The 18,012-nt window shown below is 43.2% G+C and overlaps 1 protein-coding gene across 1 annotated transcript in view; it reads left to right on the top strand.

Annotated features, from left to right (window-relative positions):
• Window positions 1-3,751: 3,751 nt before the first annotated feature.
• Window positions 3,752-18,012, top strand: part of LOC308324228 (uncharacterized protein) — a 26,821-nt gene continuing 12,560 nt past the window's right edge. Inside the window, exons 1-10 of the mRNA XM_080776224.1 lie at window positions 3,752-4,455; window positions 6,380-6,485; window positions 8,204-8,252; window positions 11,092-11,136; window positions 12,965-13,053; window positions 13,198-13,294; window positions 13,422-13,567; window positions 13,821-14,002; window positions 14,340-14,443; window positions 15,555-15,734. Of these exons, the coding sequence (XP_080632350.1) occupies window positions 4,290-4,455; window positions 6,380-6,485; window positions 8,204-8,252; window positions 11,092-11,136; window positions 12,965-13,053; window positions 13,198-13,294; window positions 13,422-13,567; window positions 13,821-14,002; window positions 14,340-14,443; window positions 15,555-15,734 (1,164 nt within the window). The 5' untranslated portion in view covers window positions 3,752-4,289. The remainder of the gene's footprint in view (window positions 4,456-6,379; window positions 6,486-8,203; window positions 8,253-11,091; window positions 11,137-12,964; window positions 13,054-13,197; window positions 13,295-13,421; window positions 13,568-13,820; window positions 14,003-14,339; window positions 14,444-15,554; window positions 15,735-18,012) is intronic.

Raw genomic sequence — 18,012 nt, 5'->3', positions numbered from 1 at the left:
TTCCATATGTTAATCTGACCTCATCAAACCCTGTATACTCAAGATACGCTCCATATATGGCCAGTGCACGCGACCTCGGCTTCTCGCCCTCAGGCGTCTTACTGGTTGTAAATTATGGTCACATTTGCTGAAAAACAGGCGTCAACCAATGGGTGATACTGTCATGATACTGAACACCGCCCTCTGCCCTGGCTATTCAAGATAAGCAGTTCACTTCCTCGCCATTCAGGCAAAGAGAGTGTTTTGGCGAATATCTCACTCTTAATATTCAAAGAATTCATTGGAGTGCCCGGCCTGTTTCTGCAATGGTGGCTTCCCATCCGGACACCTAGTCTGGCCATTTTTGTGTTGTTTCCACTTAAACACAGATCTAAAAAACAGTCCCAGGTGGCCTGCACAGCTGCCTGTAACAGGATATGACCTTTCCAATAAGGACTGAAACCTTGACTAGTGGCTCGCTAAAAGACAATCTGATAATTCCCTTTTCTAAGTCGAGTCTCTGAGGACAAGAGACACTTGTGCTTCTGAGTAGAGAGCACTCTGAGCTGCCGTCACAGCAGTCTCAAGTGTGTGTGTGTGTGTGTGTGTGTGTGTGTGTGTGTGTGTGTGTGTGTGTGTGTGTGTGTGTGTGTGTGTGTGTGTGTGTGTGTGTGTGTGTGTGTGTGTGTGTGTGTGTGTGTGCGCGTGCGTGCGCATCTTGAGTGAGCATCAGAGGATGGGTGATCGAGATAGTAGTCAGAATAAGGGGAGAGAGAAAGTCAAAGATGACAGCAAGCTGAGCGAAGTAGGGCGTGTGAAGGATGAAAGAGAAGAAGAAAGAATGGAGAAACAGATGGGGGTAATGGGAGAGGGATAAAGAAAATATGTCAGTCAGTCAGTCAGTACAGGTGTACACGCACACGCACGCACACACCGAGCTGTGAGTATAATTGTTCTGAAGCAGTCCTTTGATGGGTGAGTCAGGGAAAATGTCCTCTATCACATCATGATAAGAACATCATCATAGTTTTAAAAGCCACAGCATTGTGCTTCTTTCTCTCCCCATCTCCCCTCCTCTCTCTTTCCACCCTCCCCCTCTCTCTACAGTCTCTGTCTCCCAGTCCTTCTTTCTCTCCATCCTCTCTCTCTTTCTCTCTCTCTCTCTCTCTCTCTCTCGTTCTCCTGTGTTTCTCTCTCTCCGTCTCACTCCATCTTCCCACTGCTCTCACAATGGTGCATTAAGCCAGGGAAGATAGGGCAAATCCCTCCTCTGTGCTGAAAAGGCAGGAGAGAACGGGTCTGTGCAGTGCACGTGCCCGCGTCCATGTGTAACTGCTTAAATCCTATGTACCTCTTTGACCGGAGTCCCCCAGGGGACTATACTAGGCCGCCTGCTTTTTCCAGCTCCACTACACTAAATATCTTTGCCCAAAATAGCAGATCTACAAGCTCACAATGAGTTGTGAGCTTGCTATTTTTTTCTGGATGTTTGGCCCATTCAGAACAGGGAAGGTATGGGTTTGTGTGGCTGGACAAAGACATAACTGATTTGGAGAATCAGTAACCCCCCATTCCCCTCTCACATTTTCACCTCCCTCTCTATACCCCCCCCCCCCCCCCCCCCCCTCTCTCACTGAATATAATGCCCAATCAGTTCACACTTCTTAAAAAAAAGTAAAGTAAAGTAGAAGTAGCAGCTTCTATAGCTTCCTCTGTGACATCATACTGTATGCCATTACCATTTTCTTCATAAGAGGCAGGAGGCAGAAAAGGGAGGATGCATGTGTGTGTGTGTGTGTGTGTGTGTGTGTGTGTGTGTGTGTGTGTGTTGGCCCCCACCAGTCTACACTCTAGTGATGTCACAATGTCATTGGGGTAATGATAGCTTCTTCATTGCCTTCATGTTTCCTTACTCATTCCCTTCTCTTGTATCTTTTGCTTATCTGGTTTAATTCCCATAGATGTCTTTGTATCCTTTCCTTCATTTTGCTCCTATTTCCGGTTTGTCGGATTGCCTTGAAACTTCACCCACACACTCTCTGAGTGTGGTCATATCGTTTGCCCCTATACCTCCCGAACGCAAGGACGCACAGGTATGACAGTGGACCTGGGTGCATGCTGCAAGTGCACCGTTGCTCCTATTAGCACCAAACACTGTTCAGGGGTTTTCCATGATCACATCATCATCATCATCATTTCTCGACCGCGGTCGAGATCATGGATTTTACAATGCCACGCCAGACTTCCCGGTCCTTCATTGCCACTGATGCATGCATGTGTCCCTATAGCGATGACATCAGGGAACGACAGTTTTCTATACTCTGGTCTGCTTTGAGGCAGGACTCCAGAGAAGAAGGGAAGATACTGTATATATATATACACCTCATTGTCAGGTCTGTAGGATGATCACAATCATGATCATGATCACAATACTCACACCATGAGCCATGTCAGGGTCCCCCGGGGGCCATGCGGGCACACTGTTGGTCCAATCATCACCAAACATGGCACAAATGCTGTGCAGGGATCTGCCGTCACAATAGTCACAACAAAGAAAATATACAATAATAATATGCATTTGTGTGGGGCATTACAGAAGTGTTATGGTGGTTTCTAAAGTAACCTTTCAAATGACCATAACTCTGTGACCATTGCTCTGATCAGCATAATATAAGACAGGATGTAAGGGCAATGTGGCCTGAAAATCTATAGTTATGTAGATCATTGACTTCGCCAGGAAGCTGTTCAAATCGAACTTCAGGAACTGGCTACCTCCTCTCAGGAAAGAGATCTCTGGACGAAGAAATGGAGACGACCTGGACACCCCATCATGCAGAACTGAGAGATACAGAAAATCACCAATCCCATATATGTGCAGACTTTTAAATGATAGTGGATTTTAGATTTGAGTTTTATATTTGTGATCGGCAAAATAATTCAGTGTTTTTAATGGCACCTGTCTTTTGAAACCTGTGATGATCATGTTGAAAGTTGAATAAACATAAATATAAACAAAATAAATCACCAATTCATTACTAAAACATTCAAAGACAGGACACCAAACATAATCTTGTCTACTCTATGCAATAAGAGAAAAAAGGTTCTGTGTCTCATCATCATCATCATCAGTCACCTTGTATAAAGTAACGTTTTAGAAGGATAAACGCCTGAGACCCATCATCTAATTTTCGAGGGGGTCCTTCAAGATAATGTAACGTAGGCCTACCTTCTTTCTCCCCGGCCTCACCTCACCAAGCCTACTGGTTGAGTCCACAGCCCTCCCTGACAACACGTCGAGAGACAAATCTCCTTCCATAAATGGTGTTTGTTCCCCACCTAGTGGACAATTTTGGCAACATTAGTACTGTCAGTCTGCAATTACAGAAACAATCTTAGTTTACATTATTAATTAATGATTTCTGATTAAAACAATGTTACCGAATTAAACTATGAAATGCATCCATCCAGACAATAATACTATCCAACGGTACACTCTGTCTCTGTGTATAAAAAGTAAGTGAAAATGCCACATTATTATTATTTTTGAAACTTTCATCAGAAGTTATAGTTGGCACTGCCACTCAGAATGTTATTTCAACGAGGAAATTATATTTTAGCAGTAGACTAGCGGCTACGCATGTCAAATAATACCGATGATTCGAGGATTTTGTGTGTGTTTAACGTAACAGGTGCAGCGGCGGCGCCGTGCTGTGTTGATGATCACACGCATGACGATGACGAGTCGTTGCTGGTGGAAACAGCTGGTGATTTCTGTCAGCCAACAGTTGAGAGGACGAGCCGTCTCAACATGGAGACACAGCTGATCGGAGCGGGGGACGAATAAAAGAAAAGTTTACATTCTCAATTTGACTCGTCGTACTCATTTAAAACATTGCCTTGAAACCTCTGCTGTCCAGTCCTGTGACTGCCCTGCCCTGGCCCTGGCTGTGTGTGGTGGGGAAGGAAGGGCGCACGCGGCGGCACAGCACGCGCCCCGGTGTTTCATGTTTAAATGTAATTTTGTTACGACCACCAAGAAGCAAGTAAGCAACATTGTAACAGTTTTCAGTTGGCAGCAGCGCGAGGCTTTATACAAGGAAACCGGATGCTAACGCCGGAGCTAGTAGCGAGCTAAAGCAACCTGCCCGTGGCTGCTGCCTGCCAGACACTCTTGTCTTGGCCCTGCCTGGCTGCAATCGCACGTTAAAAAGTGCGTAGATAATATCATCCCCCATTTATTCCCTGGTTGTCAGCGTTCGTAATCGTGGGTCCGCCGTGTGTAGGCTGTGTGTTGCTTTCGACCAGCCGACATGGCTGTCATTCATTACAAATTCTCGTCCAAACTCCAATACGACACGGTGGTGTTTGACGGCCTGCACATCACCCTGAGCGACCTGAAGAGACAGATCATGGGCAGGGAGAAACTCAAGCCCGGGGACTGCGACCTGCAGATCACCAACGCACAGACCAAAGAAGGTATAAAACTGTTTGGTAACGTTTATGACGAACTATACCTTATTGTTGTTAAGGCTGACAGAATGACATGTTGAAATGTGTTATGTTACGTAGCATAGCCTACTTCTATTCTGCAACTTCTTTTTTAAATAGCTTTGTGGATGTATTGGTTTATTTTTATTATTATTAGTTTCCATACATTTTCTTTTAAACAAATCCTACATATATATAACCTTTAAAACACGTGGTGTGTCCGTGACAGCTGTCTAGTCTAGCTGGCTGCTGACGTCACCGCGCAGGGGGGGTGGGGGGGGGGCGATGAGGGGTCGGGGGGGTGATGATGATGATGGCAGCAACTTCTGTAGAAGTGTCACCTCAGGACAATGGACCTCATGAATGGACAGAATTCCTGTTGCATTACCTACCTACCACCCTGGAGCTTCTTCTGACATGCTGTTCATGATCTGAATGATTTTCCTGCTCGTGAATTACATGTATGCACTCTTAAAACGGTGAAAACTGAACGATTTTCTACCTAAATCACTTTTTAACCCACTTAAGCGAAGACCTGAGGCAGATTTCTAAAATTGTCTTGAAGTAAATCTTGTTGCTATATCAGTGTGGTGCTCCAACCTGTCAAGGACACCCTAAATAATAGGCCTACCGGGATTTATTCTGCCGCGCACCCCCATCTCAAAATACTTTGTTCCAGTAGCAAAGATTTGAGTAATGTTCGCCTTAAAAATGACCTTTTTTAAAAAAAGTACAATTATGCAAGCAATGCTAAAAGGATAACACAAAAAGCCTTGGGAGTTTACTTAATCGTGGTCCTGTAATGGTTTAGTCTGATGTGAGGAGATCACTTATGCTATATACTAGTGTTGCAAAGAAGTACATAGAAATCCATCCTATAGGGTGTGTTTTGCCACACTAGGTGATCTCCTATATTGGTGGTCAGAACGGTGTGATTTCGGTTGGAGTACTTCAACTTGGAGTACACATTTTACATTTAGAGCAGCCCGCTGGCTTTGGGGTTAGTGTCTACCCTCAGATCGGGAGGTTGGGGTTCCATCTCTGGCCAAAGACTCTAAAAATGGGACCCAATGCCCCTGCGAGTCGCAACATACTGGCGTCATGTCCACCAAGCTGCCTCATGGCATACTAGCCGTGTCATGTCGGGGTGCATACTTAGTTTAGACTAGTCATTGGTTAGACATGGGTCAAGGTTAGGTTTAGGGTGAGGGTTTGACATAGGTTGTAGTTGTAGGACTAATGTCTGGTCTAACCAATGACTAGTCTAAACCAAAAACTGTCTAAACTAAGTACTGCACCCGTCATGTCCACCAAGCTGGCATGACACGACATACTAGCCGTGTCATGTCCACCAAGCTGCCTCATGCTACACAAACGAGAGAGAGAGAGGCTCCTGCTCTGCCTCAGCAAGGCTACTACCGTCTACACATTTACATTTGAACTCTCTCTGAGTTGCATCATGTGCTTAAATGAACACTGAACATTTTACTGTTTGTTTGGCCTATGAAAACTAACGGGGGGGGGGGGGGGGAAGATGTTGGCTCAAAATGCAAACCAAAGCGATTGGATGTTTTCACATGTTTTATATACACACACACGGTGGCGGTGATCTACAGTGTTGATCTACAGTGTTGATCTACAGTGTAGATCACCGTGTGTGTACATAAAACATGTAGATTATACACACGATCAACGAGGACACCTGTGTCATTTCGACGACATGCGCACAGAGGAAATTGCACCACTTCCACGGTAATCGTTCGGCGGGTGATAAAATCACGTTAATGTGTGGTAGCATCCTGTAGATGAGATCTAACACTTAACTGATGTGACACATCGTTACCACACCGTCCTCAGCATTATGGATCTGTGTACTAATCAATCTCTCTCTCATATTTCTCTTGCTCATCAGAGTACACAGACGACGAAGCCATCATTTCAAAGAACTCCTCTGTCATCATCCGGAGAATTCCCATGGGGGGAGTCAAGTCCTCTAGTGGCAAGACATATACCATGACGTAAGTCAAATATATTAGGACCCAGCACTGGGCTAAACTGCATGCATTGATGAAGATGTCCCCCCCCCCATCCCAACACTCAGCACGGACTCCATGGAATAAATATTATAGAATAGGGCAGACATTTCCATACAGCTGCAATGTTTGTCAGTGTGATGTTATTTAATACAATTACTGGTAGATAGGACTTTTCTGTTTGGATGAATGGGCTGTCTATGGGAAGTTGCACCTAGTTAGCACCTTCCTAGCAAGGTGGCAGTGGTCTGAATATCGTCAATTGCGTCCATGTGGTCAACTGCGCTATTTTCCTTTAAGTATGGACCCCTTGGGGACTCTGTTCAACTAGGGTTTATTTTAGTGTAAGCTGCCTGCTGTACCTTATCTCCATTAGTTTGTTTTCATTTGTTATCATTTGTTTTCCATTCTTATCATTTGTTTCCCACTGTCTACTGAAAACAACCTTGTACATCTGGTCCTAGGCATACATGAGAATAGTGGTGATTCTAAATGAACTCTCATCATGTTTGACATATTTAGTGAAACCTGACATGTTTTCCTTGTGAATCGGTTCGAAATGTTCAGTTATTCAAATGAGCAGATGTTGAACCACAGCTCTCAGCCACCTGCACAGGGCGGTCGGTGTCGTGTTCCCATTTCAGTTTTTCAATTTACAATTTGGGCATTTAGCGGTTGCTCTTATCCAGAGTGACTTACACGTGGGAGATTAGAGTAGACGGCATGAAGCCTAATCAACAAATGACAGGGTCAAAGCCCTGTTATACTTTGTAGCGTCACGTAACAAAAATAGCCCATCTATCGTACAAGCTCTCGACGTGTCACGTTTGAGTCTGTAGATCTGTGAGCTTGTAGATGAAGTCGGGCTTAAATGGTGACACAAGGAAAACAATGTAGTGCTTCAAAGAAACTAGGATAGCAGGTGGTAAAACCTAGCATATGTCTAAACATGCTATCTAAATAACATTCTTGAACCACGTAACCAACATTTATCCGCATTGTATAATTAGCATTTATCACCACAACTTCTCACCTCCAACTAAGCTTGTGGAATTAGTTTCAGTAACCACTGACTTTTATTGTACATGACAAATACAATAAAGACATGTAACATATGTCAACATGTTCATATGTCAACATTCCTAACAGTGGAAAAGCTTGCTTTTTCTAGCATAAACTTGTTCCATGTTAATGGAACTTTTTAAAAGATGAAATTCAGTTCTTCCTCCACCCTTGACCAGAAAGGAGGGAGATGTATTGCTAAATGTGCTGTATGCAATTATGTACAAGGATTACTCTGTCAGAATTCATATACCTGTAGTGAAGACAATTCCGCATCTAATCACACGGACTGAAGCCCCCGTGGATGGAGCACTTCCTCTTCCCCCGTTTGACACAGGAGCACGGCATAGCCATGAATGTTAACGTCCGTTCTATACTTTTCTATTGCTTTGGGGATGGTCCTACCCCACTGTGTGTCCCCAGGGTTCGATTTTCTGCTTTTGATGTCCACCTAATTCATATTATATGATATCGTTGGTGGGCATAGCTTTTTTTGCTGCGTCCATAAGTATGTGGTTCGTGGTACGTTTTTTTTACCTGGCGTTGATGGCCTTCTAGCCAAGAATATCATATGTCTTAACAAATTAGGTGTAATTTAACCTGCTGAGTCTTGGCTAATCATTGTTTCTCATTTGTTCCAGTGCCCGTTCAGACCACCACCACCAAGCAGCCTTCAGAGCCTCCAAAGCAGTATGTAACCACCACCTCTCACTGCCAACACCTGACCTACCCACCTCACCACCTCTCACTGCCAACACCTAACCAACCCCCTACCCAACTCACCACCTCTCACTGCCAACACCTAACCAACCCCCTACCCACCTCACTGCCAACACCTAACCAACCCCCTACCCACCTCACCACCTCTCTTACAGCACACACTGCCAACACCACTACAACACCTGCTGTTAAAACGTGTAATCAGTTCCATTTACTTCCAAAATTGCTAGACCTCGACGACTCCAAGAAATGCAAATGTGGCTTGTCATAGCTCGTAGCCCGAAGATAGACAATTGAACCAATTATTCCCCTACAATAGACTTGCTGACGTATGGAGTGACAGCACTGCTTGGGCGTAATGTAATATTACAACTTTTAACATTTAAAATAATGAGTAACTCCGCTAGCGTCTGCTAATGTTTCAAGGCTTGCTTTCATCTCTGAGCTTTTTACTCTGGGTTGAGTTATATTTCACATTGAAATCCTTTTCAAAAGAGTCATGTGCATTGTATAGTAACGTTATGCCATTAGAACCGAGGGGGATGGGGGGGGGGACTTTTTTAACCTAATTGTGTGCAAAGTAAAGTGTTCATTCTTCCTTATGGGTCAGCTGTTTGTTCAACAGGTCTGTGCTTGTTATTACATAACAGTGGGAGACTGGGCCACTGTGAGAGCTGATAACCGATTGGGGGTGGAACGACCCATATCACATTGTCATGTTTGACACAGATGAGCTATGAGAACTGATAAACCAACTGTCATAGAGTGCCATGTCAGCAGACAGATCAGGTTCTATTGAGCTCACACACAACACAAGGCTTGTCATCACTTGCTCATGTCTCAACATAAGAGCAACTTCAGACTTGCTAACTTTGCAGATTCTTTCTCTAATCTTGTACCGTAGGTCTTTGGTTGTTTCGTATTGAATTGCTAAAAGTGCTACTCAAAGGACAAAATGGTTCTCTATGCAATAATCTAATCTTAGTTCTCGTTAAAGAACCATCTGCACAACTTGTTTGTTGTCTTGATTAGATTATGAATCTATTGAGTTGTTGGACAGTACATAACGTTTTTAATATAGAATTGTTTCAAACCAATAAAATATGTTGTGTATGAGCAATGTGTTTATCTACACAGTGACAGTCAAAATGTCTTCCATTTGATGAGATACCAATGTTGACTCACAGTAAGATTCTCAGTTAAATTTTTACTGTGTAGATAACGTGTGACTTATTATGTAAGCTAATCCTGGAATTAGCGTGTTACTGCACTATACTGTAGCTAGCAGCACATCTGCCATGGTTGCAGATGGTCTCCAAGTCCCTACTCTTTTATTCACAACTGGGCATAAAGTTATTTGAAGCAGATGGCGCACCATATTGGACACTAGATGTGACGCTGCCGTCGTTATTGTAGTTCAGACATTGCTGCAATGCAATTACCTCTCTGTCATGAGAGAGCATGCATCTCACAGACTGTAGCCAAAGGCGTTTCCCACGTTCCCTGGCTTTGAGTGACAGGAGTACAGCGGCTACAGGAGTAGAGAAAGCATGGTTTCGGTTGTGTTTTTGAGTATACAGTATAGACTAGACTATACCCTCTAGTGTCTAGTCACTAGAGGGTATGCGAGTGACAACCTCATCATACCCGGAAGTTATGTGGGTTCGCATACTGACAAACTACTTTTTAGCCTTGACAGCCCATAAATCCAAAAGGAAAGGTTCTATCTGATTGCATTAAACGTCGTTAAACTCACTTGGCCACTCGATTTGCCACTTACTTTATGCATGCGCATACTCATTATTGTATTACACTGCTTTACACAAATAGTATCTTCGTGTAGATCAGCCCCAAATTGATATATATTTGGCCGCAGACCCCCATCTGAAGATATTTTTTGCGCCAGGTACCCACATTTGTGTTTTAAAATGGGTTAATTGGTCGAGGAGAATTTGTCAGTGATGCAAATTATGCTGCCTGACACCTGAACGAAAAGGAAGATTTGTATCCTTTGATGTGCTTTCTTTTCTTTTTTTAGGGGTGTTATATTTGCTTTTTTCTTTATTTTTCTTTTTATTGAATTTTAATCAGACAAACATGAAAACGAAACGACTGACAATTGACAATACAAAACAAGACAATATACATACAATACACACAAGGGGGAAAATCTGCCTCTCTTCTCTATTGATGATTTATCTGCTTCTACAGGTTAAACAAATTCATTTAAACAAAATCAGGTCTCATTGTCGAGATATGAGCAATCCATCTAAACCAGTTATCTGTGAAGACTTCAACCTGGCCTCTAAAGCTGAATGTAATTCTTTCCATAATAAATATACCATAGATTAAATCAATCCATTCGGTTATGTTGGCTTTTAACATTAGTAGTATCATTTAGTTGTAGTGCCATCATTTCTGTAAATAACCATCACCAGATGGTTCAGTTAATGTTCTCTCACTTAGACCGTGGCGCTGTAGAAGTGTGATAAATGCATGAGTTCACCTCCCACGCCTCTAAAATGCAGTGCAGTGTTTCATGTGTAAGCTGTTCATCAAAGCATGGTGTCGGCTGAAGGGGCACTGGGCATTCAAGCAAAGACCCAAGTACAATCTGTGTGTTTGAACAAATGTGTTTTTGTGAGGACAGGTAGGGGTCAGAACATCTGTCGCTGTGTGCTTATGTTTTAACGCTGGAGGTCCTTATTAAGATTATATTTCCAATGGGGAATCTGTGTGTGATATGTAATGGTAATGATTGCCGCATCAGTGAAACTTATCTTTTTCTTTTTATCCTTAATTCAAACAGGCAAATGATCACACCGCCTCAACATCTCTGGCTATTCTGTCAAAGGTATACTCTTCATTTTCTTTGCTAAATTTACAGTTCGAACATAGTTGTTAATGAGAATGTGTTTCCTTTTGGATCCAATCACAGCCATTCTCCTTTTCCTGCTATACCTCAGTGTTAGTTTAACCACTTAAACCTGATCTACCTTGTTGACCCCTCTACACTGTATCTCTTAGCCAAAAGTAGGAATCCAATCTAATAATATAATATAAATAAAAATGGTACATCTGCTATTAATGTTCTCCTGTTTTAGTGGAATGTTCGCCTATGCTGACATTCCCAGAATAGGGACACTATAGGGTTCATGTGGTTAACTCAGAAAGTGTACAAATGTCTGACTAACATTTAGGTGTGTGTGCTGTTGTGTGACGCCTAATTTCAGGTGCCTATGTTGTGGGTGACTAAACTACAGTATGTGTGTGTGTTGTGGATGACTAAACTACAGTATGTGTGTGTGTTGTGGATGACTAAACTACAGTATGCGTGTGTTTTCTAATACAACTTGGTCAGTTTGAAATGTTCACGCTGTACTGTTTGTCCAATATTGTTCATTTTGACAGTTCATGTGTTAAATCTGAAAAGCTATCGTTTCTGTAGATTTTGTGTTGTCTTCTCAGTGTCAAAAACTGTAGCCATTTTTAAATGAGCTCTAGTTGAAATGCTATGGATGTAAAATAAATCTATTCTGTTATCAAAGGTCATTAGTGGACATTGTATGTTTGTTTGTCGAAGTGGGCTCCAAAAGGCTTCTTTGTACAAACGGCTTGTGCTTTTCAAATTAAAGATTGTTTTGCTTTCTCTGTTATGTAATGTTTATGTACTTGTTTGGTCAATAAAACTTGGCAAATGTTTTAGAACATGTGTGGACTGATCTCATATCTGATCTCATAGCATTGTTCCAAGGATTCCCTCTTCTAATCACTGAATCAACCCCAGAGCTCAGTTGCATAGCTTTGGCTACAAGTTATTGTTATTTGAACGTACTTGGTTAGCTCTTGCCCTTCTATTTCAAGTCGTGGTCATGCTTTTAAAGTGAATTAAGTCACCTTAGAAATACTGGCCATGTGTAGTTTAATTGCTACTCATCAATTAGGTGGGATTCTTTTTTTTGCTATTATCCACTTAAACATTACATATTTCTTTAACCAGAGTCTCCCAGGGGACCACTCCTTTTATTTTATTTTTTTATTTTTTACACCAAACAATATTTCGCGAAACGAATCGATCATGTAGTTGTAGACTGACAACTTGGACCAAATCTTTGCCCCAGAATTGGCATGCTGGACTGGGTTATAATGGTAGATCTTTGTTTGACATGATTGTTTGGAGGTTGGGTATAGCAGGAGCAACCAGCCATGGTCAGGACTAGGTTGGGTATAGCAGGAGCAACCAGCCATGGTCAGGACTAGGTTGGGTATAGCAGGAGCAACCAGCCATGGTCAGGAGGTTGACTGGGGATTGTGTACATATAGTACTACAGTAGATGCTTTGCAGGCTGTCCGTCTGTAGTCTTTTTTTTTTTTTTCTTAGCAGAAAGGCAGGAAACAAATGAGCCTTATTCTGTGGGTAAAGTGCAATGTTGAACTGGCTTCTCTGCCAGTATTTATCTGTCGTAAGGCATTGTCTGACCCTCCAGTACGACCAACACACAGTGTTCTTTGTTCGACTGTCGGCTAGCAAAATAACTGCCAAGGCATCGGTTGCTGCTCGGATTGTGTGTGTGTGTGTGTGTGTGTGAGAGAGATAGATTTGAGATACAGCTATTGCTTTATTTTATCTATGACCATGGACGTAGGCCCTTTTGACGTTTGTGTACTGTGTGTGTGTGTAGACGGCTAATTTGGCAGAGGCTGTTGGGTCAGAGGACGACAAGATCAGAGCCATGATGTCTCAGTCCAACCACGAATACGACCCCATAAAGTGAGTTCAAATCGAGACCCTGTGTGAACTTTAAACCCTGACATAATTTAGTTCAGTCCTTTATCGTACTCCCTTCCCCTCTGTTTTCATGCCATGCTTTCTCAATCTGTCCCTCCATCTGTCTCTCTCCGTCTCCATGTCTAGTTATGTTAAGAAGGGGTTTCCTGTGTTGTCTGCCAACTACACTTGTTATCGCTGCGGGAAGGTCGGACACCACATCAAGAACTGTCCCACCCACGTGGTAAGATGATTGACTTCTCGTCATTACACTGTTAAAGTCTCCTGCATTCAAGTAGTTGTAGGTTGGAAACCAGTTGCAATAAAATGTGTGTGTGTGTGTGTGTGTGTGTGTGCGCGTGTGTGTGTAGCATCAGGATAAAACCTATGAGGCAGTTAACAAGATAAAGAAAAGTTCAGGCATCCCTCGTTCCTTCATGGTGGAAGTGGATGACCCCAGTGTGAGAGGAGCCATGCTCACCAGCACTGGGCGCTATGCTATCAACCCTAGAGACGCGTGAGTACTGGGTGGGGGGGGGTGGGTGTGTGTGTGTGTGTGTGTGTGTGTGTGTGTGTGAGAGAGACACTCCCCTTCAGACATGAACTAGAGATTTCCACAATGTAGTCCAAAGATAATTTGATATTATTTTCTTCTGGGTAATTGGTTTCTGTATGTACTTTCCGTGTGTGCATTTTATTGTGTGGTTGTGACTGATCCCTGTATACTCCTGTGTGTGTGTGTGTGTGTGTGTGTGTGGGGGGGGGCGTAGTGAGGCCTATGCTGTGGGGAAAAAGGAGAGGCCTCCATTCGTCCCTGTGCCACAGGCCGAGATTGAGGAAGAGGAGGACGAAGGGGAACCCATCCCAGAGGAGCTGCTGTGTCTGATCTGTAAGGAGACGCTGACCGACGCTGTGGTCAGCCCTTGCTGTGAGAACAGCTACTGTGATGAATGTAAGTCTGACGCCTCCCTCCAACCCCCACCCTCTCTCACACCCCTTTTCCACTGAAAATGTTTTGGTTCAGAACCCTACAAGTTGGTTCAGACCTGGAACCAAAAACATGGCGTCCGGTTCCGTGAAAGCATGCATGGTTCCAAGAATCTAGAACGTAACCAGTTCTACAACCAAAGTTCTTTTGATGGAAAAGGGGCCACATATTCTGCGATGTCAGTCCTTCTGTTTTAAAACTGTCGACCCAACATATTCTCCCCTGCTATATCTCTCTCACTCTCTGTCTCTGTGTGTCCACCTCTGTCTCTCTCCCCACCCATTTCTCTCCCACCCCACAGGTATCCGTACCGCCTTGCTGGAGTCTGATGAGCATGTCTGCCCCACATGTGGCCAATCGGATGTCTCCCCTGATTCCCTCATAGCCAATAAGTTTCTTCGACAGGTGAGCGAGAGACGAGTGGATAGTTGGATGGTTGGCTGGACTCGTAAATGGGACGGCGTTTGGATGAAAGCGGGGTGAAAAATTGACACCCTAAGAGGGCAAAAAAAAAAAACATACTCATCCGAACGATAACGGCATAATGATGTGAATCAAATCAAGGTGAGCTTGTAGATTTACACCACCCAGGACAGGGGTTTTCAACAGGTGGTCCGTGGACCACTGGTGGTCTGTGAAGGTATTGCATGTGGCCCCTGACCAAGCATGCCATTTAGTAATGTAGGATGTGTGTTGTTTAATTTTCTTTCTACTACTTGCAAAACCGTGTTGCCACCATTTTGTTGCTGGACGTGCGCTTGTGGCAGGTTATAATATGGTCCCCTCTTCTTACCGGCCTACTGGCACATAATCCTTTAGCGGAATGCTGTACCGGCCGTGTCCGGCCCACTTTCCCCCCTGGATGAGATTCCCAGTAACATCTTTATTTTATTTGGAATACATCAAAAGGAAAAAAGGAGACAAAAGAATCACAGAGGAGGTCTGCATTCCAACGACGCTGATGCTTAAAGTTTAAAATAAACGTTTAATCTGAATCCGATCTTAATCTTTTCATAATTTATAATTTTGTGTATAGGCTGCAGATTAATTTGCTCACACATAATTGCATTTTTTTTTTTTTTTACATCTTTTTTTGCTGGTACATCTCATTCCTTCCTTTGGCATTTGGGCCAAAAACAAAAAGTAAAATTTGGACCCTGGATGAATGGAAGGAAAGGTGGATTGATGGATATGTTTTGACATTGAAAACTATTATGTTCACCGTGTCTTGCTTGTTTTTCTTAAATACTGTGCTGTAATTCAATTTTTTCTCTTTCTTTTATTGATGATTTACTACGTTTTACTGTGTTTTCTTGCTACTATGTTTTTGTGTCTTTATTGTATTTTGTGTGTGCACAGAGACCCCTTGGGGTGATGTTGCACTATAAATGAAAATAAACTGAAACTGACTTGGCATTTAGAACCTCTTAAAGCCCACATTTGCTAGCTGCTGGGTTGAGCTTTTGAACCTAAATCCATTCTAATATCCAATGTTTTGCCATCTATTCCCTCACAGACCGTGAACAACTACAAGAATGAAAGCGGTTATGCCAAGAACCAGAAGAAACCAGCTAGTAACTCCCAGTCCCAAACCACAACGCCCAACCTGACTCCCACGCCGAGCCCCGCCCCTACCCCTCCTTCGTCCTCACAGTTGCGAACCCCGAGGGCCTACCAGCCAACCCGCAGCCAGCAGGTTAATGTCACAATAACACTTAGAGGCTTCTAATGACAATGTTTGAGGTTTGGGTTTGGCAGGAGGATTAGATTGCGACAAAGAATAACAGCCTCAGAGATATGTGATTGAAGCTGTTGAGAAATAATTACAGTGTGATAATAATTTAAGACTTAAAGGACCCTTTGAGTATCTGTAATTAACTATTAGCAGCTGTTTGAATGTGTAAAAAATCTTGAACAAAAAAGAGCGGTGAAGGAATTAACCACTTAAAACTTGGGCATGTAATTTTCTTATAGCAATATTCATTAGCTCATAAAAGCATAATTATTTCTCGTTATTTTTTGGCGATATAGGTCCAAAGTTCACGTGTAGAACTTTTCGTGCATTTTTGAACAAAGATCCCGGGAAGAGATCGATTTGAACTGTTTTTCATATAATTCAAAATAGTGGGTGATCTAAAGAGGTCAGAGGTCAAAAGTCAGAACACAAAAGTCGTTCGGCATGAGGAGACGCATTATCGAAGTTGTATTACTGACAGTCAATTGATTGCTATAGCGCCACCCTTACCATTTGGCATAGCCCTCTACCATTACATATTGCCTCGCCATGTTTCGCCAAAACCGACTGCACGCTTACGTTGAAATGCTATTTTTGGCGGGAGGAGGAGGAGAATACAATACAATACAAATACAATTAAAAATGAGAACTAGTAGAATCTCATCACATTTGTGAAGACGGCTATGGCCGTTTTTAGACCAAGGAGTGTTTTTCGTGCAGAACTAATGCTTGCAATTGATCCTGAATCATGAATAAGTTTGACATGTCACATGCTACTTAAAGCATAATTCAAATTTGAAACTTTCAACCCCTGAATTTACCATGAACCAAAATGTATATAATCAATTTTTAATGTTATTTGGATGACCCTAAGGACCATAAAAAAACCTTGAACGATTACTATTGCAATTTCTTTTGGGTCAAATCTTAGCTTGACTGGCCTAAAGTGGCCAAGACATGTCTGCATTGTAGCCATATCCTGGTCAATAGCTAGCATCAATCAAGGCAGGAAGGATACAGATAGAGTCCAGTGCTAGCGGGAGAGGGGAGTCTTCCACGGTGGAAAATTGGGAGCGAGTCTGCAGTTGGGGGAGTTTGTTCCACAGTCTGGGATATGTGGAGCGTTGTCCCAAGTATTTTAGGGAAGGTTCAAACTGCTTTCCTGTGTTTGCTGACCTGTGGGGAGGTCTTGTAGGGTTGGATCAGGTTTTGAAAGAATGGGGGTGTCATGTTTTTGGTTTCCTTGTAGGAGGGAGTTACAGTTGTCAAGTTCTGAGATGACTGAGGCCTGGATAAGGAGCTGGGTAGACAGACTCCTGGACGAGGAAGGGTCTAATCTTGCCAATGTCAACTAGAAAAGGTGCCCCTCGGGTCACAGGTCTCCACCAGGAGGATAGGAGTGTTTATGATACTATATGTGTGATGGATGGATACAATCTGTACGAGTAATGTAAAGAAAAAGGCCTCATGGTGGCGCTATATGATCAGGCAGATGCGAAAAATGCAGGGCAAAGGTTTTAGCTTGGCCTCTAGGGAGTGCGCATACAAAGATGTACACAGATGGGTGCAGTTATAGGTAAAAACAGGAATTGGCCTGTTATAGCGCCACCATGAGGCTGATTTAAAGAAAAAACAGTGGCATTTCATCGTCGGCCTATTAGCAATGTGCATGTATAATGTCACGGAAATTGCACGCTGTGTTCATGATTTGTGGCATTTTTTGTTCGAAACGGACCAATCCTGCAAGTTTTGGAAGGCAATCTCAGCCAATCGGGATGGAATATGGGAAATGGTGCAGATCGGTGTTGATCACATGACTATAGAGATAGTGTATACCGATTTGCGTGATGTATGGTTAAAATGTGTACGGGTAATGTAATGAAATGCGTTTAGCATAAATCAGCCTCATGGTGGCGCTATAACAGGCCCTTCTGAAGAATTTAGGGCAGAGGTTCATCATTGGCATCGAGGGAGTGTGTGTGCAGAGAGTGTGTCAGCATCTGCCGGGCCGCGGGCCGGAGATGAGATTAGCTGTAAACTGACGGACGCAAAACATACTCTCTCCCCATGCCTTCGGCCTGGTGGAGAGTGGAGACAACAATGTGTAAAAAAAACAATGTGTAAAACTACAGGAGCGAATAACCGACGCAATGTATGCCTTGAATGAGAGCCGACTGCCCTCTGAACAAGTCCCGGGCTCCTGGCAGTAGGAACAGAAGCCACCAGAGAGTTGTCCATG

This window comes from Protomyctophum bolini, assembly GCF_963924005.1.
Source record: "Protomyctophum bolini genome assembly, chromosome: 11".
Classification (NCBI taxonomy): Eukaryota; Metazoa; Chordata; class Actinopteri; order Myctophiformes; family Myctophidae; genus Protomyctophum; species Protomyctophum bolini.
This window is presented reverse-complemented; position numbering and strand designations above follow the sequence as displayed.